The sequence below is a fragment of the Harpia harpyja genome, chromosome 1, assembly GCF_026419915.1.
Source record: "Harpia harpyja isolate bHarHar1 chromosome 1, bHarHar1 primary haplotype, whole genome shotgun sequence".
NCBI lineage: Eukaryota > Metazoa > Chordata > Aves > Accipitriformes > Accipitridae > Harpia > Harpia harpyja.
Window position 1 is genome coordinate 30930932 of NC_068940.1, and position 22758 is coordinate 30953689.

General features: G+C 56.9%; 1 protein-coding gene and 1 long non-coding RNA gene across 4 annotated transcripts in view; one reads left to right on the forward strand and one right to left on the reverse strand.

Annotated features, from left to right (window-relative positions):
* The first annotated feature begins 57 nt into the window (after positions 1 to 57).
* On the forward strand, positions 58 to 1159 carry LOC128140761 (uncharacterized). Its single transcript, XR_008234814.1, has 2 exons — positions 58 to 103; positions 190 to 1159. It is a non-coding gene; the product is annotated as an uncharacterized LOC128140761 (long non-coding RNA).
* The window catches only part of ZNF512B (zinc finger protein 512B), a 36494-nt gene continuing 14866 nt past the window's right edge, over positions 1131 to 22758 (reverse strand). For 2 of the 3 annotated variants that reach the window (XM_052784976.1, XM_052784965.1), the window contains exons 9-17: positions 22108 to 22232; positions 19501 to 19593; positions 18533 to 18631; positions 17527 to 17814; positions 16699 to 16890; positions 9792 to 9893; positions 8699 to 8761; positions 6259 to 6357; positions 1131 to 5909 (exon numbers count right to left, since the gene is read on the reverse strand). In XM_052784976.1, coding sequence (XP_052640936.1) covers positions 5616 to 5909; positions 6259 to 6357; positions 8699 to 8761; positions 9792 to 9893; positions 16699 to 16890; positions 17527 to 17814; positions 18533 to 18631; positions 19501 to 19593; positions 22108 to 22232 — 1355 coding nt within the window. In that variant the 3' untranslated portion in view covers positions 1131 to 5615. The remainder of the gene's footprint in view (positions 5910 to 6258; positions 6358 to 8698; positions 8762 to 9791; positions 9894 to 16698; positions 16891 to 17526; positions 17815 to 18532; positions 18632 to 19500; positions 19594 to 22107; positions 22233 to 22758) is intronic. The other variant, XM_052784986.1, reaches the window with a different exon arrangement.

Below are 22758 nucleotides of genomic sequence, written 5' to 3' on the forward strand. Positions count from 1 at the left end.
CATAGGTGGGTACTAGGGAGTGCAGGTGGGTGGTGTGGGCATGGGGGGGTGCTGTGGGGTGCAGGTGGGTGCTTAGGGCACAGGTGGGTGCTGTGGGGTGCAGGTGGGTGGTGTGGGCACGGGTGGGTGCTTTGGGCCTGGGTGGTGCTGTGGGGTGCAGGTAGGTGGTGTGGGCGCTGTGGGGTGCAGGTGGGTGCTGTGGGGCTCCGAGTGGTGCTGTGGGCATGGGTGGGTGCTGTGGGGCAGCTGAGCAGGAACACCCATGCCCAAGCAGCTGAGGGGTGCAACACACAGCACCCCCACCGCCACCCCGCAGCTGCCAGCAGAGCCAGGAGCAGCAGGGATTTGGGTGTCCCCGCACTCTGGAACGGTCCCTGGGCACTGGGAGGACCCCGGCCCCATGGGGCACTGGGGGGGGACCTGGTTTTACTTGGCATCGTGCTCCCTTCTCACACCCGGGGTCCCCCGGGGCTGAGGTTTGTGGTGCCACATGTTTGGGGGGATGCCGGGGCAAGTGCTGCTCCCCGCGGTCCCCGTCACACCCTCGGGGAGCCGAGACTGTCCGTCGGGAAAGGCAGGGTTAACGGTCAGCAACGAGGAGATCGGCCTAAATCTGGCGCTTATTTGGGTTCGGTGCCAAAAAAGACATTAGGAAGCGGAAGAGGATGTATTCCCACGCTGGGGTGGCCGGGGGGTGCCCCGGGTCCCGCAGAGCTCCCCGGGGACGAGAGGTCCCATGCTGGATGCGGCCCTTGGGGCTGGGAGACGCTGGGTGCTGCTAACGGGAGGACAGGCGGATTGGGGGCAGCTTTGGGAGGGGGGTTTTTGCCGTAGGAGTGGGGGCAGCCGGGCATTGGGCTGTGGGCAGCGGGGATCCTCCTGGCACTGGGGATTGCTGGCTGTGCCCAGCGCCGGCGTGGGAAGCATCACCGGTCCTCGCCCCGGCCACCCTGCCCCGGTTTTGGGGGCACTGCTGGGATGAAGACCACGCGCTCCATCCCCGGCACGAAGCCGGGTCGTCCCGGGAGTTTTCCTCTGCCACCACCAGCCGTCCACGGAGGAAGGACAAACCCGGCCGATCCTGTGTCAAACCCTCCCGCTGAACTGCAAAATAACGATGATAATAGTAATAATAAAAAATCAATAAACATTTATTCGATACAGCTGTTTTTAATACATACAGTACATCGAGTTACCCCTCCGCGGTGCTCGGCGGCGCGGCTGTTAAGAGCTGCTGTTACAGTACTCTCCAACTGAGGATTTGTCAATGATTAACAAAAGAACAGATCGTCACAAATCGGGAGTTTATTATAAGATAGTTTACTGTTAAAACAATTTTATTTTTTGCAAATAAACACTTTTTAATATATATATTTATATATTTATATATATGGTTACAAGTGATAAATTGAAAATTCTTTTTTTTTTTTTTCCATTTTCTTTTTTTCCCCAAAATACACTTATGCACTAATAACTGGCATCGACGAGAAACATTCGGATATGCCGTGGGATGGGTGTCACGAGGAGAGAAAGAAAAGAACAAAACGCTCCCAATGTTCACAGGTGTGAGCGATGCTCCGGGCCAGGGCAGCTCCACCGTGGCTGGACTCGGACCCTCGCTCCTTGCTCCGGGGCGGGTGGCTGTGCCAGCGTGGCACAGCCGAACTCGCCGGTGCGCCATGTCGGTGCCGAGGGTTCCCCGCCCGCGGCAGCCCCCCGCAATTGAAGCTTTCGAGGACGGCTCCGCGGGGTTTTCCTGGGGGGGTCGCAGCCCCCCCGTCCCCGACCCCGCGGAGGTCTAGCCCTTTCCTCGTGGATGTGGGCGACAGGATGGTGGGTCTCTGCAGCAGTGGAAGCGCGGGAGCCATGGGGCCACGGTGTCGGGGTCCTCAGGGTGCTGCAGAGGCTGGTGCCACTCGGGGATGCAGCCGGAGGAGCCGCCACGCAGCCCCCACCGCGCCCTGAGCCCCCGCGCTCCCATTTACTTACCGTGAACGACCCCCCGAGCACCCCGGGCAGCGGGTCAGGACCGCGGGGGTACCACCGTGCCGCCGCTCCCCAGCACCCCTCTCCCCTTTGCGGGGCTTTACATTAACTGTAGGTTATTCCCCGCTGCCGCAGGGGACGACCCTGTGGCTCAGGCCCCTGGCCGGTGCACAGAGGGCAGGGGGGTGCCAGGCCCGGGGGGGGGGGTCCCGCGCTGCCGGACCCGAGGGTCTCCAAACCCCCGCGGGTGAGGGGACGGAAGGGGAGAGGACGTGCTCGTCCCCCGTCTCACCCCGCAGCTGCCACCTACCCCTCCGGATTAAGGTGAGTTTCTCCCTTCGGCTGCTGCCTGGCTGGGAGCACCCCAATGGGCACGACCCGCCGGGCACAACCCGCCGGGCTCCTTCGGTGCCACCGCGGCTCCTCCCTGCCAGCTCTCGTGCCGCGGAGCAGGCAGCTGCCGGTATTCCCTGTATCGCTCCGGAGCCTTCCCTGGACAAGCAAGAGACTAAAGGATGTCTCATGGAGAAGGCGGCGGTGGGAGAACATATTCCTCTTGAGTCATGACTACTGGGGGAAAAACACCTTTTAAGGGGAAAAAAAAAACCCTGAAGATTTGACTTGCTCATAAAAATTTCCATTTGACCAAGGCGCTGCTTTCGCAGGGGGCTGTGAGGAGCATCTCCCAGCTCTGAGGGTGACAGGGGACAGCCCCAGCACCGGGACCACCGTCCCCACTGCCCTGAGCCCATCGCCTGCCCCGAGACCCCCCGGACCGTCCCTGGGGTCCCCTCCGGGACGGTGTCACCCCTGCGAGGCCACTGCGGCTGTCCATGCTCCTGCCCCTTGCTCCTCCCAGGACGCTCGTTTGCAGACACTCTCGTTACCGAAGCAGCGGGATGGGTTTCGAGCGGGAGCCCACAACGACCCCCCCAAGCCAGCCCTTCCCCTGCCCTGAGCAGCTCCCAGCCGAGCTCCTGCACCGGGCCTCACCCTCAGCACAGACCACAGTACTGTCTGTTAATTTAATCAATGAGAAGCCAATTAATTACATGTTAATGAGAATCGAGCCCTGTGCTATGCCCAAGGGGAGGCGGTGGGGATTATAAGGTGAACATCCAAACCAGCAGCCTGGGCCACCTGGGTCCCCCCTCCCCAGGCCAGGGCACGAAGCTTTGCCGGGGGCTTTGCCCCATGGTGGGACAAGATTTTGGGATCCAGTGGCTCCCTCTGCCCCTTTGCGGAGATTTCAGTGCCAAACTCTGTGCCGGGGCCCCTGCTGCTGCCTACCCCCCCCCCCAACATCCACGGCGTGCCCCCCGAGCACCGCCTGAGCACCTTCCTCGGGTGCTGGGGTCCCTCCTCGCCATCCCTTCCAGTGGTTATTGCTTCGGCGAGCGAGCACGGGGCTCTGCGGACAGCCGCCGCCGTCCGTCAGGCTCAGCACAGCAAAACGTCACCCAGGACAGTGTCCCCACGTCCCCGTTGTGACAGAGACCGAGACGGCTCTGAGAGCGTGGGCCCTATGGCTCCTGAAGCTCTCCTCCCTTCCCCAGGGAGGCAGGATTTGTACCGGTCACACCATCAAAACAAAGATCGGATGAAGAGCAAGCGGCAAACAGGCTGAGCCGCAGTGACTAATTAAGCTTTTCCGCTAATTGCTTCGAAGGCCGGCACAACCAGCAGCGCTCAGGCGGGTTCCCTCGCCCGCAGGCACGTGCCCAGTTTGCGGCTGAGCGTGCCAGGAGATGCAGATGGTGGCATCCAGCTGCCGGGAGCCGCGGTCGGAGCAGGAGCACTGGCTCCCCCGAGAAGCTGCCCTGGCTTCAGACACTACCATCCCCTCCCTCCCTCCGTGGCTGTAATAACCTGCCAGTGGAGAAGGACGTTAATTATTACTGAGCGGCTCCTCGGAGCAGGGAAACCATACTGAGCCTCCAGTGGGCGGTGAAGAGCAGCGAAGGAAACGGAGGGTTGAGGTTTTAATTGATAAAAGTAAAAGCAGAAGCTCTCCTCCCCCCGACGCCACCTTCCCGGCTCTGCACAGGGGAAAAAAATCAAATTAAGGTTTTCTGTTCTGTTACCGAGAGAAAACGTGCCCGTTTCCCAAGGACCGAGGTAGCCTGGTTTTTGTCTGGAGACAGACACATCCCGGTCCGGGGATGGTTCCCTCCAGGCCGGAGCGAGGTGTTACGACGATATTAGTACGGACGCAAAGAAAAGCCCAGGGAAAGAGAACCAGCAAGGGACAGCGTGCCGTGCGGGGACTCCCTGTCCCCGAGGAAGATGGTCGGGGGCTTGGATGCATCTCGGGGGAGCCGAGATTCACCCCACAGTGGGTCCCAGCCCGGAGGGACAAGGCGAGTGCAACATGCCCAAAAGCAGGACCCGTGATTGTCACTTGATGCTGCCCCCCTGTCCCCGTTACACACCTCCCACGGCTGCAGCTGGGTGACCAAAATCCCATTCCTCCTTCCTGGGCGATCGGTACCTTTGGGATGGGGCATGATGGGGACACTGAATCACCTTTTCCTCTAGCTGGACCCCCCCCCCCCACGCCGGTCAGGCAGCTCGACGGCTGCCGGCTCACCCTGACGCCGGCGCTGCCGTCGCGGCATTGCCATTGCCGCCGCAGCACTCCGAGTCCGGCTACGCTTGCAAAGACAATCTGAGCACCGGGGCGCAGCTCCCCCCCATCGCACCCCCTCCGTGGTCTTACCGTGATGCTCCACGGTGCTCGCAGCATTCCCGCAACTTTCGGTTAAACCCTTCAACCTGACCAGTCCTCCAGCAACCCCCTCTCCCATTGACTTCCAGGGGTGCTCACACCTCCCGCACCCCATCTCGCCGCCACAGCCAGCCCTGCCGTCTTGGGATGATGCTCTGCTGGACCCCCGCCACGCTCCCGGCTCGTTCCTCTGCCTGTGCCTCGCGCTGCCGAGTCAAACCCCTGCACTGAGCCGGTCCCTGCCAAAACACATCCACTCTCGGCCCGAGGCTGCGGGGTGAGAGTGACCAGGACCCCCCAGTATCCACTGCCAGACCCTGCTGTCCCTTTGCCCCTGCCCGGCCACTTGCATGGGTCAAACATCTTTGGAAACATCGTCCTGGGAGCAGGGATGCAGGCGCTGCCTGCACCGGGAGGCTGGAGCCCATCGGAGGCTGCCCGGACGGGCAGGCAGCAGGCAGCACCACCACGGGCAGCCCCCTGCCCCGGCACACAGCCGCAGAGAGACCCTGTCCAAGGGGACCCTGCTGCTATTGCACTTTTCTTTCGCTCAAGCGTCACCAGTTTGGTGCAGGGAGTAAAAAGGGAAGTCATGGGAGGAGGGGGAAGGCAGCAGGTTCCCGTCGGGCAGGGGGGTATGTACATGGGCAGGGGGTGGAGAACGGTCCAGCTTCCTTGATCCTCTTTGTTTTCCAGTGTGAAACAAGGTCCGTGACTTGTTTAAAGTGGTTAATTGGTATTTTCTGTCTCTTTTTTTTTTCCTTTTTTTTTTTTTTTGTAAAAAGGGGGTGAGTGGAGGGTGGGGGGGGAGGTGGGATGAGGGGGACAGAAAACCGGGAGAGACCCCCACCCTGTTACCCTGGGCTGTAAACAAATCCTCGGAGACGAGTCTCTGAGCTGCTCATTTCTCGGGCATCTTACTGGCTCCCCCCTTCCGCTGGCTCGGGGGCTTGGGGACACGCTCGTCCCCGTCGGGGCTGCCTCTGGAGCCTTCCCAGTGCTCGAGGGTTTTCTTGTGATTAGTCTTTGCTGCCACGCTCTCTCTGCCCTTCGGGGACATTTCGGGAGGCCTCTCCTTGGGTTTCCTCCCCCTTTTCTTCCCGCTTGTGCTTTTCTTTTTCTCCTCTTTGCTGGAAGAAAGCTGTTCCCTGCTTTTCTTTTTCCGGCTGGCCTCTGCGGAGGTTCGGAACCAGTTCTGTGTCCGCAGGGTGACACGGTGGTTAGTGACCATCCTGGGGCCAGGCACTGGCACCGGCACGCACAGCCCATGCCTTGCCTGCCCCAGCCTGGACCACCCCACGTCCCGCTGGCATCACTTCCCCGAGGACAAGCTGGCCGGCGCTGAGCAGCTGCAACCAGCCTGGGGGTGTCGGGGACCCAAAGGGGGACAGGGAGGTCCCCCCCAGAATGTCACAGCACTGCTGATGCTGCTGCGAGCTGCTGTGCTCCGCTCTTGGCAGACACGGATGGATGGAGCGGGGCAGCCCGAGGATGGGCGTGTTGGAGCAGGGACCAGCCCGGACCAGCCCCAGCCATTTCCTTACCTCCGAATGAGCCTTGATGATGTGGTACTTGACTCCGCTCTCAGAGCTGAACTCCTTCTGGCACAGGAGGCAGCGGTACTTGCCCACTGAATGGTCCCCCTGCAAGACAGAGCATCCTCCTGCAGCCCCAAGCAGAGCCAAAAATGCCCTGGAAGGGTGGCTCCCCCCCCGGCCCTGCTCCCCCTACCCCGTGAAGGGAGGTTGATGTTTGAACCTCGAAGCAACAGAAAATAAATGCTCATTTCTAAACCACCAGATCTTGGCCAGCCCTCGGTCTGGGAGCTCACAACCGCATCTTCTGCTCTCAATTTCAGCCCGCGCCGGTTGTGCCGCTGCAGCGCTGGTGGTAGCGGCTGTCGTGGCATCGGTGCCAGGCCTCAAAGTGCCGGGTCCTAGATACTTGGACAGCAGCGAGTGACAGATTTTGCTGCCTGTGCATCCCCAACACCGGTTGTTAGCACTGATGCCGTGTGTGTCCCCGGGTGTGCAGGAGGCTGATGGGGCCAACCGCCCCATTTCCTCACTGTCAGCAGATTTGTGATCTCCTGGGACTGAACCGACATCTAATTTATGTCCAACAGACTCACCTAATTTTCCTTTTATGCTGTCAAAGAGACACAGCGACTGCTGGATTTCTGTCATTAGAGCCCTTGTGGGGATGACTGATCTCCTGGCTCAGCCGTAGTTCACGGCACAGGGGAGATAATGTGCTCTCTATTGACGAGGGGTTTATGGATGGGCCCCTCCAGGCGATATATATGCTCCCTGGGAATTTCTCCATAGCTGACTCTGTGCTGTAAATCTGGAGTTAGACAGGTCTTTCATTTCGGAGGCAGGCAGGACACGGGTAGGCCTGGCTCGCTGCAGGCTGGCTTCAGAATTACTCATGCAAAAATCACCTTGGTGCATCAGTCCCGACTGAGGATGGGGTGTTGCCTGGGAGCAACCTCCTCTCTTGGTAAGCCTTGATGTACTTCAACCAATTCTGCAGGATTTTACAGCAGAAATCACAGGCCAGCTCAGGAAGGGCTGCGATTTACTCCAGATTTGGTGGCACATGTATCCATTGCAAAACTAAATCCTCTGTAAGGGCGAGAGTCCTGCTGATGGCAGCGTGTGGGGGACACAAAGCAGCAAACTCTCCCAGTGCTGACCCCCAACACCCAGCCCTGGCTACGCCGGACTCACCAGACCTGGAGGGTGCAGCTCTGCGGTTAAAGAAAATGCTCGTGCAAACACCTGGCTGCTTTCTGTGCATGGAACCAGACAGAAAATGGCTCCATTTTCTCCCAGAGACCGTTTGCTGCAGCCTAGCAAAGGAACTGTCCTAGTCTCCTGTGTTTGCACTTTCATCCTGTATAAATACGGCTTCTTCTGCCCGATCTCTGCAGCCCATTTTCTAAATGACCTCATTAAGGGTTGATGTTCCAGCTAGTGTTGGAGGAGCGCGGAGTTTGTGTTTTTAATAACCACGGGGTATGTATTGGAGCTGCCTCCTGGAAGCTCCATTCAATGGAAGCTGCAGCTGGAAATGTTTCAGGGTATAAAGCTTTACCAGCTCTTACTCAGTTCCAATTTGAGGGACCTACGCTGAGCTCCCCATCCCTCCCCTGTAGCAGCTGCAGGCCACCGGAGCTCACTGCAGCCGGCAGCGTTGCTGCTCTATCGAGCGAGAGGGCACTGGTCTTTGCACAGACCGGCCGCCTCTTCCAGCCTCAGCTCCATCCCCAGGAGGCACCTCACCAGTGTCCCTCCAGCTGGGGAAGCTGCTGGGCTTCCAGAGGGGCTGCAGGGCTGCCCAAATCAATGGAGAAAGACTCCCAATTCCCACCTGCCTTGGGAAATGTTCAGCTTCCAAAACGTAGCTCCCTGGCTCTGAGCTGCTGTGGTTGATGCATGGCTGCATGTGAGATGCTGGCCACGCTGGGTAGCCGAGGGCTCATGAACAACTCAGGGGCTGCAGGAACCAAGCTGGGCACAGGCTGCAGGACGGGGACGCCGAGGAGGGAGGATGCGAGGCAGGCAGGCTTGCTCCCGCTGCTCCGACTCTGAGGCACTTGGTGTGTTAGAGGTCTGGGCTCTTGGGTGAGACATTTGCGTTGCAAGACCTCTCCTCCAAGGCTGGGGTGGTAGCTAAATCCCCTCCATCATTATCTGCTCAGCTCGAGCCTCTCTGCCTTCATCTGCCCGTGCCTGTGGGTTTGATCCTGCCCAGGAGGACGGTGCTGAGAGTGAGCAGCCGGACCAGGATGGTGTGACAACGGGCTGAGCAGTGACAATTCAATGGGCAGGGGCATTGCTCGGCCAGGCCTCCCAGCAGCCACGATCCTTTAACCTGTGCCGTCGTCCCTTGGCCTGTTGCTTCCAAACAAGCCAGGGGGGAGAGAAAACCAAAACCCAACCCCACCTCTGAGCCGAGGCTGTAAAAGGAGGGACCTACCTTATTGCAGTTGGCCAGGTGAGCTTTCAGCCCCGAGACGCTGGAGTAAATGGCTTCACAGCACTGTGGGAAGAAACAAAGCAGGGTTTGCCACAATCCCCCCTCATCTCCATGCCTTCATCTGTGCCGGGGCCAGGAGTCCGCTGTGCCAGCAAGGCCACCGGTCCAGGCTAAGCAGCGTGAGGTTAATGCTCTGCGAGACGCGGAAGGCTCTGGTCACACGTTTCCTATTAGTGCTAATGGGAGTCATGTGGCCACATCCCTCTGCAACGGGCTGAAAAATGTCTCCCCTAAATGTCTCCATGGAAAACGTACATTTGTGAGCAGTCGGGAGGTCCTGCTGGGCTACAGGAGTTCTTGGAGCCACAGCAGACACTTAACGGAGAAGAGAAATCACCCGGGCAGCAGCATGACCAGTTTCTGAGCAACGTCTTTTCAAAGTGCCTGTGTATGACATTAATTAGCCAGCGTGTCTCCCCCCGGCCTTGTGGTAACAGCCTCGTTCAAAACTCCCATTAGCAAGGCTTTGTTTCAGATGATAAATCAACGGCCCAGCACGAGGGTGGAGTTCACCTCCCTGCCAGCTCAGGCCAAGGCTGCATTTTACAGCAAGATGAAGCACACGCACCATGTCCCCGAGGTCTTTGCCTGTCACAGGGGTTTAAAAAGAATGGCTTAAAACCAGCTCCAGCTTTGCTCTGGGAAAAGCAGGTTCTCTGCATAAAAAGGCTCTCGAGCACAAAGCGCGCAGCCTTTGCCCCGTCCGGACCTCGGGAGCTTCCCAAAGGCAGCTCCAGAGCCCGAATTGGGCAATTTTGAACTGTCAGCTCAAGGGCACCTGGGGAGAGGGTGGTCCGGTCCCCAAGCCCGGTGGTTCGAGCACACCAGGAGGGTCCCAAAGATTGGACATGCTTCAACCAGGCATGGCAGCAACCCCAGGGAGAGGGGTGAAATGAGGGTCTGAACATCACTGCTAGCTTCGTCTCGGGCCCAAAAAGAACCTGGCTTTGGTGGGTTTCTGCCCCCAAAACTCTCCCCTTCCTCCTGCAGACTGAGACCAGCCAGCCCGGAGAAGAACAGAGACGTTCCTTACGTTGTTGGGACAGTTGATGCGGCCCTTCTCCTTCACTTCGTTCTTCCAGTTTTCCAGCAGCCTCGGATTGAGCTTTGGAAGCCCTGGTCGGGTGTAATTGAGCTGCAAACAATAGAAGACGATTAGCAGAGCGGCACACACCAGTCCGGTCCTTGGTGGAGTCCTCGCTCTTCACATGGGTCTTTCCCCCCACCGGGAGAAGTGAATCGGAGCTGAAAACTAGCGGGGAGGCTTCCCCCAAAGATGTCATCTCCCACCCGCCGGCACCGCACAGCGGTGGGGTGGCTCTGCCCGCTGCGGTGCCATCAGCAAGGCAGCAGCCAGGCTGGGGGGTGGCTGTGGGCGAGGAGCAGGGCTGGAGCCCCTGGCACTGCAGCCACCTCCACGCGGTGCTGGCAAAACGGAGAGGAGAGGCTCCTGCTCCCGTTCCCGGGTCTGTGCCCCGTTGCGGACCCAGGCCCGGACCTGGTGTTTTCGGCGCATCATGTTGGCGCGGCCCTTCTGCCACGTTTCATAACCAGGAGAATAAACAACCCTGCACGCCGGGCAGAGGGGACGGACGCCAAGAGCCTCCATGGCTGCCTTCCACCGATGAATGGGCACAACCCGTTAAACAATGAAAGGCTCTTGTGTCTCTGCCTCTCCTTCTGGCAGGCCTGCTCTTTCCAAGTGCTTTTAATTACCGCTTTATTAGCGACTTTGAGGTTTAGCATAGCAGGCCGGCCTTCCCAACTCCATTTCTGCATGTTCAGCACAAGCAAACGCAGCTGCGGCATCTCCGTGCCTCTGGACCCGCCGCGCCTGGCCCTACCTGCGGGGCTGGTCTCTGCCTGCCATGGTGCCAAGGTCCGCAGGGGACACGGGGCTGCTCTGCCTGCAATCTGAGCTGCCTGCCTGCCTGCTGCACGACCACAACTCCCATCCCAACCCAGCCAGCTCTGCTAGGACCGATCGACGTTGCTTGGGTCCCAAGCCCCAAACTTGCCCTGAGTCGGAGCGAGGCTGGGTGAGCTCGCACGTGGCACCGTACAGGCGCGGGTACCCGAGCATGTGCCGCTCTCTGTGGGCATCTCCAAGTGTGGGACACGGCTGCATCAATGCATCCGCGCTGGCCGGGGAGGATGCATAGCCAAATAGTGCTCACAGAGAGGTGCAAACCCAGGCTCTGTTTTTGAAATGTGCCTTTAGGACCCAAGGCTCACGGTTCTGACATGGCAGGGAGCAGCTGGCTGGATTTCTTTTCCAGCTGTGATTTTCCCTGAACGTGCTGATAAAGCTGTGAATTTGCCTTTGCCCAGCTCCCCAGAACAGGCTGCCCCCAAACCTCCCTGCAAAGGGGAGCTCATACCGAGGGCTTGGAATGTGGATGCCTCGGGATGTGGAGGGCTCAGGCTCCAACCGCTCGTTTCCACTCAAATTTAAGCGATCCACAAGTCCCCACAGCCCCCACCTCGGCACGTGGCAGGGCACGCGCGGAAGAGAAGGGGAGAGCTGGGCTCCGTGCGAGGGGCAGGGGCAAAGGGTCTTGCAAAACGCTATGAACGCTGGTAAGGACGGATGTGGAAAAATCCCCCGAGCCCCAGCATGCTGCTATTCTGTTGTGCTTCGCGGCTGGGGGAGATGCCAGCAGAACTCTTTGAAGCTCTGGGATGGTGCATCTACCAACTGCTGGGTCCCCTGCCCGGGGAAGGCAATGCCACCTCCGGGGAAGAACACAGGAGTCCCTTTTTGTCATTGATACTGAGAGTTGGGATGCCAAACAGCCTCCTTAATTAAAAACCAATCAATCCCATGAATGAGCAAACATTAACGGTAACCACACACAGCCCCAGCAACAACCTCTCCCTCCACGCGTCCCCAGGGAGGAGATGAGGGGGGATGTTCAGAGATGCGGACTCTGCTGCTCCAGCTTCCCACTCCAGAGAAAAATCCCTCCCCACTCTCCTCCAACAGCCCTGCACAATAACATGCAAATCCCATGTCTTCCTGGGGCGCTGCGGTTCTGGGAATGTCAAAGTCATCTTTATGTCTCTATTAAGAGGGAGCCCCAAGCATGGAATATTTTTTTTTTTTTTTCCATTTATTTTCCTCAAACAGCCTGTAAGTGAAAATCTTCATGGCCAAATCATTAAACAACTACAACTGGATTTGGCCGCAGCCCATCTCTTCTGAACAGTCGAAGGATGCTGGGGTGGGAAGGCTTGTTTTCTTTGACTGACGGTTTTATTTAATTAAACTTTCATATTTCAATCCTCTCTGCTCCCTAGACAGCTCTCCCCTTCCCCAAAATATATCGCAGTAAATGAGAACCATGCAGGCTGCCTCGGCCCTGGCCAACGAGCTCCCCTGGAAGCCTTACTGAGGTCCCCAGCGTGAGGCACGGCTATCCCATTGCCCCGCAGAAACCACGGCTGATGCCATCCGGGAGGCGAAGCCAAAACACACCCAGGGGTGCTGGCCGGCAGCCGGGTCCCATACACAGCTCTGGGTGGCTGGGTCACATCACGCCGGCGCTGCTGAGCAAGGGGAGGAAGGAAGGACTCGGCCCCGCCAAGCTCTGGGTCCGCAGCCGGAGGTGGGATCCGGTTTGGCCCACCAGTGACATGAGTCTGCAGGGCTCAGCCTGGCTCCCACCCGGATTGCAAGGCCATTGTTTTGGGGGACAAACCCGAGCCAGGCTCTTGTGCTCTGGAATTTATCCTGGTTCCAGGATGGGGTTTTCTTAAAAACTCAAGCCTGGAGAATGACTTTTCCCCTTTAGCTTTATGACTGGCCTACAGCAGCCCTTCACTCTGGACCCCCAGCACCCCCATCCACAGGGATGTGCAGCCTCCATGGCTGCCCCCAGCCCTGCAGCAACACCCAGACTCCGAGCCATGGGAAGCCGAACGGGATGCTCTTGCACTCTATAGAAGAGCTCTGCATCCCCCTGTGTGGCATGGCGGCTGCCTGGGCTGCAGAAGCCCACCACCACCTCTGGCACAAAGCACCTTGAAACAAGCAAGCCCACCTCGAGTTCTACAGGGAAAGCACCACACCATGCAACTGTGGGATTTCCACCATGTTTTCTCCCCTCTCGCCTCTTAGATGTCTCTTCCCTCTGCTCGAGGAGGCTGTTTCTCTCAGTCCAGCCTCCAAAACGGGTAAGGGCATCATTCCCCGCCAGATCCCAGAGCCCACCACCGCCTGCCCGTGCCACCAAGCTGGGAACCTGCTGGCCTCTTGCTCCTTCTGCGGCAGCCCCAAGACTGCTCACAGGCAGGCGATGGCCCCAGCAAAGGCCAGAGGAGGGTCGGAGGAGCAGCATCATCTTCATGGAGCTTCTGGAAAAGGGATTTTTCCCAGAAAAGCAGCAGGGGTGTGCCCTTCCCCATCTGACATCCCCAGCAAGCGGCCGTTGTGAAACACCCCATCTGTTTCAGCTTATCCAGAGGCAAATAAAGATCGGAGCGAGAAAATAAGACTCCAGTGTATATTTAGAAATGCTGGATTTGGTTAGTGCAGAATGAAGGCAGCGCAGGGCCTGGGATCAAGCAGCAATCGTTTATTCTAATGCCATTGCTTTGGTGCGAAAGAATCCATTCTCCCAGGGAAAGGCAAACGCATCCCACCGCGGGCCACCAACGGGATCCAAACCCAACATCCCTCTCCCTGGCCGGGACCAGTTGCCACATGGCCACGAGGGCAGGCCACGGTGCAGGGGCTGCAGCGGGGCCGTGCCTGCCGGGAGTCTGCAAACCCCCATATCCCATCGGCTTGCTAAGGAGCTGCTTGCCTTCCCCTGCGGAAAAGCTTTGCTGCCTGGAAAAGGGATGGAGAGAAGGGGTGGCTTTCTCCATCAGCTCCCTTGAAATCAACGTTGACTGCTGGGACTGTGGCAGACAACTGGAGAGCTCGGGGATGGAGTGGGTCCTGTGCTGAAGCAAGCGTGGGTGCATCACTGGTTACAGACTGGAGCTGGGAAGCGTCCATTCCTCCAGGACCCTGGAAATGCCCAGGTCTTGCTGAGATGGTGCAGGAGCAGTTGAAATCTGCTGCCGATCCCTAACATCCCACCTCTCTCCAGGTCCAAGTCAGCGCAGGGGCCTGCGGGCCCTGCAGCATACTCCCACTGGCTGGATACGGCCCGTGGGAAGAAGCGATGGCGTGGCAGCTCTTCTGGGAACCATTTGTCCTACTGTCCTGGTCACGATTAACTGGCGTTTGTCTTTCTGCCGCTCCGGTGGCTCTGGGTTGTCAGCTCCCTTTGAGGGACGGCCACCACGCGTGCTCGTTGGGCAGTGGCATGGGGACGTGGGGATGCTGCCCACTTCTCCGAGCCTCCCACGCTGCCTGGAGCTGGACCTGCCACAAAGCTGTCCTGCCAGCAAGGCTGAAGCCAGTTCTGAAGGAAGGGCTATTTTGGGGGCTGTAACAGGGTCAAACTGGGTGCTTGCTGGTGTATTTGAGTTGCTCGCAGCTGGGAGGTTTTTTTCCACACCCTGAACTGAAGCAACTTGTAAACGTAGACCAGTCCTGAGCGATGCAAGATGCTGCTCGGCAGAGCAGCACAAAGTGTGCTGAAGTCAGCAAGCTCCCACCAGCCTCTCCGGGCAGAACCTGCCTCCCACTTCCTTCCAGCATCGCTTGTCAAGAAAAATGTCATAGACTCAACAGATAATATTTTAGAGTGTTGTCAAGGGAACGTGACAGTCACTGCAAGATGTACCCGCAGGCACACTCACAGCTACATACGTATTTGCCCACTGCACTGACCTCCTCTGAAATCCATCTGTGCGACACACAGCCAGCACAGCTGGGGAGAGCAGCCCATGCAGGGCCCGAGGTCCCGATCCTCCAGGCCAACAGCCTTGTTTTGCCACCTGGGAGCTGGTCCAACTCCCCCCTTGCTCATCTTCAATGCAAACCTGCTTCTGCCAACCCCACAGCAATTCTCTTTGTTTTTTAGCGCCGCGATGGGGCTCAATTAAACTTAAACAATTGGACTCTGAACACAAGAAATGTCTGATAAAAAAACCCACCACCACAAACAGCATTTTACAGAGCAATTATGCCAGCAGCCAAGACCTTTACAATGCCTTTGTATGTCAGCTTGCACATGGGCCCCTTGTCCAGGCCTGGGAGTCCTGGCTGCTCCCTCAATTCAAACAGAAAATACCCAAAGTCAAGAGTAAGGGGAGCAATTCAAGGAGGAAAGAGAGGAATGCAAGTGCTGAGGCTGGAGGGGGGAAGAGAGCACCACACCTCTCCTCCCACAGTATTTGAAATGAAACAGCTACTTTGCGCTTGATTTTTTTATGTTATAAATGCATTGCAGCTGAAGCCATCTGGAAACCACCACCACCACCACCAAGCATAGGGAAATAGAAAGTTTGTAACCTGTTCTGGCCCTAAAACCCCCAGCTCTGCTCAAAGGCGGATGGCAGCACTGTGGCCGGATCCCGTTCTGCACCAGCTGCCTCGCCAGGATGCCAAGGCGGGTAAAGAAGATGCTGGTTTGTTTCTGTGCTGGTTTTTCACCTGCCCACCACATGCAGACTGGGAGCTGAGTCTGGCTGAGCTCCTCCAGGTCTCTGCAGGACAACGGTGGCACTTCAGCCGAGGACACACACGTGCCAGGACAGCACGGGACAGGCTGTGGCAGGGGGAAGGCATTTCAGCTGAAGTTCTGCTCCTGTGCCACTCATTTTCCTGGGGTGAGCTGCATCGCTTCTCCAGGCTGGCTCTGGGACTTGGGCTGTTTTCCTGGCTTGAGGCAGGCTGGGGCTGTTCTGCATCCTCAGGGCAGAGGCACCACCACGCTCTTCAGCTGAGGCAAAGCTTTAACCTGCTGCCCTCTGCTTCTCACTCCCACCTTTGCAACGTGCCCAATATCCTACCCAGGGTGAATTTTGGAGCACTGGACAAGAAACGCCCAACTGTTCAGAGCAAGGAAAAGACGTGGTGCCTAACTGCAGAGTTACTTGCTCAGGCAACAGGCTGCCACTTGTGCAGAGGCTTGCAGGATGGCTCTGCGTTGAGTCCTGGCACTGCCCAAAAAGTATCAACCACAGGATTAAAAGACTCCGACTCCCTCTCTTTTTTCCCTTTTACACTGAAAAGGTTTATGATTTACTGCTGCTTCATTCCTTTCATGGTCCAGGAGCGTTCCTGGAGGGAATTTCAGCTTTGGGACATTCCCAGGAATCACCTCCTCCCATAGCCAGGAGGGACGTTTGATTTCACATGTTACTCCAATGCCTCCATGAAGCTCAAGACTGCCAGGGCACCAACTTTCGCCATGCAGATCCTGCAGCACCAGGCCATGCACGCATCGCTGCTGGAGACTGCAGGGCTCAGCCCTGCCTCCATGCTCTGGCTTCCTCCACTTGCAGGAGCACTGCTCCAGCGATGTTGCAGGCCCTTTACCTCTGGGGAAGCATCTCCCAGAAATTAAGGAAGAGACATGGAAGGGAGGAAATTCTGCCCGAGGCATCTTTGCTCTCTAACAGTGCAAGGGAGATCATTTCAGATGCAGCCTCTGCTCTCTTCATGTGCTCCTCTTGGCTGCCAGCCCCTACTTCATTGCTGAGCACGGACCAGAACTGACCTCCCTCCACAACATCCTCTGGGCTGGACTCTGATCTATCCACCGCCCACAAAGCACCACCTTTTGCTCCATTTAGATTTGGGTCCTGGAAGTGGAAAGGGCAAAGCTGCCTGCTGCCAGGCTTGTATGGAGCCTCCAGACCACTGGGGCTCAGCCCGTGCTGTGTAGACTCTTTAGCAATAAATTTGCCATCACAGCTAATTGATTTAAGGCACAGAAAATGAGACATGTGAGCCCTCAGCCAGCCGGGGCCATGCTAGCATCCCAGGATCTCAGTGTACAGCTAATGCAAAAAAAGGAGAAATAAAGGCTTCTCACCCGCTTCGTTTCAGGCACCAGGTCGTCCTTCATCCTCCGCTTGGTCCAATCCTTGGCGAGTTCGTCCTCCGCTATCTCCTGAAGGTGGAAGACAGCTACTTGGGCTGACGTCCGACGGATGCGGCCGCTTGGGGTCCTTTCAAAATCTTCTATGGGGCCGGGCTCCTGCTTCACCTCTGGCTCCTCCGGAGGCTGCAACAGAGCCAGAGTCAGGAAGGGCATGACAGGGGGTGAAGCAGTGAGCTCTCCGGCCCCGGGACGGGGATGCTGGGGTTTGGGCTGTGTGTTTGCAGACCTGCTGTGTGCATGCGGGGGCTGCAGAGACACCAGTGTGACTCTGCACCCGAGCACGGGAACAACGGGAGCACCCCCGCCTCCCTCAGCCCAGCAGCCAGCCGTGCATTAGACTGATGCCATCCTTTCGCGCTCCCACGTGTATAAACGTCTCCATTTATTAGAGTTAGGGACTTATTAGCGTCAGATGCACTGTCAGTAGGGATCAACAGAACAGAAAAGGATGCTCCCCAGGGACAGATCCTGCCACCCCAGCACTGGCAAGCAGCCGGCACTTGCTGCAGAGGGAGCGGCCTGAGCTCTGGGTTTTTTTTTTCCCTGCAGAGCATGGATACAGGGTGGGCTGGAGCGCAGCCCCGTGGGCATCAGGGAAGGGGAATGCTGCTGACCGCTCCGCTCCCATAAACGCAGCATCCTGCTTTTCTGGAGGGACAGAGGGGGCTGTAGCCCGTTCCCCCCCAACACCGCATGGTCCAACACACGCGCGTGGTGATGCAAGGGAGAAAACAACATCGGTCCGATGTCTGCACCTGCCTTGCCCGGCCCGGCCCTGCCCGGCTCTGTCCTGCCCACAGGCTCTGTAGCTCTGCAGTCACCCCCAGGGGGGGATGGCCCCGCTCCTCGGGCTGCGGAGGCGTCCAGGGGGCTCACCGAGGCCGTGTGTTCTGACCGCACATGGTAGTCGTGGCCGGCCTTGGATTTGTACTTCTTGCCGCAGTGTGGACAGCTGAAGACAGGCTTGTCGGCCTCGGCAAGCTGCTTCCCACACCGCTTCTGGTGGTACTGGTAGCCCATCAGGCTGGAGAAGTTGGCTACGCAGCCCTACGGAGATGTGGAGAAGGGGAGGGTTAAGGAGGGCTGGGGCTTCACATGCCCATGTCCTAAACGGTCGGGGTGCCGTTGCTCCAGGGAGGAACATGTCCCAAGGAGCCCCCTCTGCAGAGCAGCTCCACCAACCCATCCCCTCCAAGCGATGGGGGATTGCCAGCCGGCCCCTCTCCCCCGAAGAGCCATGCACAGGCACAACAGTGCCACGGAGGGACGGGGGCTGCTTCTGGCACTACCTGCCCCGACACACCGACAGAGCTCCCCGGACAGACGTACAGAGGGCAGCGGGAGGGAAAGGCATTGGGGAGGCACTGCCTGCGCGGAGAGTAAAGCATCCGTGGGGACAAACCTCTGCCACACGCCCCCGTTACCTGTTCGTGACTTGTCTGCCACCAGCTTACGACCGTTTTTTGCTGCGGTTTGGTTTAGTTTTATGCTGCGCCCAGGACAATGCCGGTTGTGCCCCTTCCCGAGTTCAGGAGGCAGAATCTGCCCTTCAGTGCTCCTCAACCTGCCCTACGCCCACCCTCCTGCCGGGACGGCCCATTGCTGGAGCGCACGGAGCCAGCGGGACAGGGACCGGGATAGCTGAGCTAAGGTGGAAAAGTCGAGTGCATGCCAAGGGATGCCTGGAGAGTACACGTCCCCCTCTGCACCAGGACTCACTCCTTCCACCTTTTCACAGAACGAGAAACAGGAATCGTTCTCGTACCTCATTGGGGCATTTCAGTTTTCCCATCTGCTTTAGCACTTTCCTCAGCCTTTCCCGCTCCTCCTGTTCACCAAGTCCAGTGGTTTCCACAGGAACAGGCTGGAAATAAGGAAGTAACAGAAGCAACAGAGTCAACCATTTACTCATGTCCTCTGTGCCAGGAGTGAGTGGTAAACCTCTGCCTCGCAGGAGCCGCCCTTGGCTGGGGGGAACCTCTCATTAGAAGAGCTGGATCTCCCACTGTTTTACTACATGCCAACGCCTTCACCATTAGGTGCCAGATCTGCTCATGCCTTTCCTGAGTTTGCACCCCAAGGGCCAGCTGAGAAACCCAGGAGCAGTTCCTGCACAGATGATTCACCAGCCAGACTGAAGAGCAGGAGATTAATGCACAGGTAAAACACAAGTCACAACTGGTAAGCACGGGACATGTAGAAATGCGGTTATGCCTTGCCCTGGTATCTCAGAGATGTACATGACCAGATTTTTAAGAAGAGCATCTAAATGGGTGCCTGCCAGATTTTATTCATGATAAATTTTGTGGCTACTTCTCACATGCATCATGGAGAGCTAAAGACTGGATTTTGAAATTCATGCAAGGCAGAACCCATCAGTCCCGGATTTGCGGGAAGTTTTGGAGGCAGAGCTTTGCCACTCAAAATCCACCTCACCGTACTCACCGAATCTTCCCCTGTTCTGGTATTTGAAATCCTGTTTTATTTTTCCAGCCCTCTGCCCTACTCCCCAGGATCAATGTGAGCTTAACTAGCTGCCTGGGAAGGAATGGCTTTGCTCGGCAGGGAACGGGGAAGGCCACCGTCTGGACTGAACAGCATGTGAAATACTGCAAAGATGGTGGTGTGTTGTGAATCCCTCCTTTACAAAGACAAAGGAAAGCAGACTGCCGATTGCTTCGTCATCTGCATCGAGAAATGAGGTGCGAGATGAGAGCAGGCCAGCTCTCTTACCTTGCTGACGTGTTCAGCCATGGTGTGGTAATTCAGCCCAGCTTTGGACTTGAACTGCTTTTTGCAGTGCTGACACTTCAAGGCATCCTGCAGCTGAAGAAATTAAAGGCAAGTCACCGTGGAGGCCACAGTCCACCATTCATTTTTCCAAGGGCTGCTGCTGCTTGTCAATAAGTCCCATGGGTAGCTGTTGCTGCAGCAGTACCCAGCGGTGGGACCCAGCAGGCAATGCAGCATCCCTGTCCCCCATCCCAATCCCAGTCTGCAGCTCAGAGTTTTCTCTCTGTTGTCCTGGATACTGTTATCAAACCCACATGCCCCAGTTTTTGGAAAACGTTCCATTTTGGATGTAGATTTAAAGCCCCACTGGCTGGAAACATCTGGACCTGGTGTCTTAGTCTTCCTGTTAAAGGGTTAGGAAAGAGAAGACGCTTTCATCTACCAATATGTTAGCAGACTATGCTCTGCAGCCCTATTAACTACCACAGATGCTGGCGTACAATACACTTTCTGGGTGCCTGGGCTGTTTGAAATTAAGACACTGCTGGACACGATCACAGCAGAATACTTCCCGCCTCATGCTGCTCTGCTGTTTGACCCGACTTGGCCTCCTGAGTGACTGGGGAGATGCATTAAATGCACACACCAATGTACAGGGGGAACTTGCAAAGTAAGTAAGCAGATCATGACTTTTGCTGGGGCAGGTACCAGAATTTATTGACTCAGGAGGTGAACGCTCTGGGCACCTAGAGACAGGATGTCTTGACGGGGAGCCAGTGCCTGGACAGCCACAGCTGTTCCTGCTCCTCCTGCTTGGCTGATGCCCCACCTTCACCACTTCCCCTTCAATCAAGCCTGGACTAGAAGCTGGAGAGGGAACGAAGATAGAGCTGCAAAACCCTCCTCATCCTGGAGCTCTGGGGAAATGAAGAATAAACTCACTGCAGCCAGCTGGGAATGACTCACTTATACCTGTGCTCCCATTGGTTAACCTTGTTCCAGACCCAAGTGTTTGAGCCTAACAAGGTGGATGCTGAAAACTCCTTGACTCATCAGATGTCAATGCCAGCCAATTTGGGGTTTACTCCTCCTGTCAACACTGAAGAACATGCCATGTCCATATTCTAACAAGCCCTCCCACCTGGGATGCTGGAAGGATATACCTGCCCTCGTCTCTTTCAGGCCCCAGCATGTTGCAACTGTCCCCATCCTTTATTTCCTTTCCAAACCCAAAGGAAACAGGGCAGACTGCTTAGTGACAAGCAAGGAATGGAGAAACCGATTTCTGTTGTTTTGTTAGAGTTTCGGGAGCCTGCACATTCTTTTCCCATTGTCCAGCTAAGAAATACTTCAATCATTAAAGCAGAGAGCAAGCTGAGAGGGCACCTGCACTCCAGGGTCACTTCTGATGGGGTTACCACGTGCCTGTAGCAGCCGGGCCTCGCTAAGGACGTGCCATAGTTTCATCTCAGAGATGAAATGCTGAGAGCTGGACCTGTGGTCACACACACAGAGCTCACGGACTGTCCTCCCTGGGCCACAGGCTGCTCTGGCAGGGATTCCACAAAGCACCCTAGCTCCCAGAGCAGCACAGCCAGCCCCAGCAAGGACCGTGTCTCCCGGGGAAGGGTGACAAAACACCTGCTTCTTAGGCTGGATCCCCGATTCCTTGGCTGAACACTCACTAGCCTATTTATAGCGGCAAAGACAGGCCTGACTGCTCTGGCAGAGTCATGCTCAGCAGGCCAGCTGGCCGTGCAGCCGACGTGGAGACTGCCTGGCTTGGGAGATGCTCTAAAGCGCAGTAGATATGAGCAGTGATGGCCAAGATCCCCACTCCACTGAAGCCAGGAGGGCTTCAGAGGAGGCAGGATGCTGCCCAGCATCGATGTAGTACAGGGTTTGAAAGGGAGAGTAGCGTCCCACTGCTGTATAAATAGCGAGGCAAAGGCTGAGGAGGCATTTATAGAAAATGAATGTGGAATCAAAGCCGAGACACATATTTTCAAAGCGGGAGGCATCGATCCCACGTTGGCTTTCTGTGGCGATGGCTCTGCACCGCGCCAGGTGACGGATGAAGACGTAATCCTGTGCTCTGATGGATGGCAGTGCGGCAGAGAGACAATTTTTCACTGCACCATTACTGAACTCCTGTGTCTTGACAGGCTGCCTGAGCAGATCCAAGCTCAGTGTCTCCCCGAGACATGCTCTCATTCAACCACAATTTATCTGGCCTGATGCAAGGCATGGCACACAGTGAAATCCCACAGCCAGGACTCCAGAGGAGGCCAGATTAGAGACAACCCCAACAATCTCTCCAGCTTTAAAACTATTCATTTAGCTACTAGAAATACCCGACTCTGCTGGAGACCCTAGGGCAAGGGGCCCAGACCACAAAGGGATTCAGAATTGCTGAGAATTAGGTGTCCAAATCCCTCTGAATCGATGCAAGGCAGCCAGCTCTCTGAAGATGACTAGCAAGTGTTCTATCAAACACAGCCCAGAACTGGTTTTAGGAGCACCAATACGCATTTATGAATAGCACAGGGACACATCCATTCCCCTCCAATATCCACATATGCGCGATTGAATAAAGCAAGTCCTTACTTTCTGGCAGACATCCATGTGCTTTTTGAGCCCCACAATAGTTTTCCTGGTTATAACGCTGCAGGTTGGACAGGCGACTTCTCCCTTCTCGCTGATCTCCCGCTGCCACTGGTCCTCAGGGTTTGCTGGTGAGGGAGAGGAGAGAGGAGTTATGCCCAGCCACAGAGACCACAACATGCCTAGGCTGCTTGGCAGAGGACAGCCCCGTCATAAGCCTTGATTTGCTACGTTGAAAAGCACTGAAGCAGGGAAAGTTCCTGATGTTAAAAAAACAGAGAAATACTCTCCCAGGCATGGGCCAAGCCAAAACTGGACACAAACCATGCAGGCACTTGCAGCTCTTCCTGCCCCACAGCTCCTGCAGCTGCCTGAGCAACTGGGTCACTGGGCCACTTTATGTGGAGTTACCTGACCTGCTGGCATTTCATGGGGAAAAGGAGGTTCATCTTTCCAACCTTGCTGGTATCCTACACACTGGGAGTTAAAACGTGATGATGCTCTCGGCCACCACATCTTGCCCTGCATGGAATAACCACCCCTTGCCAAATGAAACAATTAGTGGGAGTGAAACAAAGGTGAGCATCTCAGCTCTACCCAGACGTGTGCCTGGAAAGCTTCCCTGGCAATCCTCTTCCCGGCAGACACCCAGGC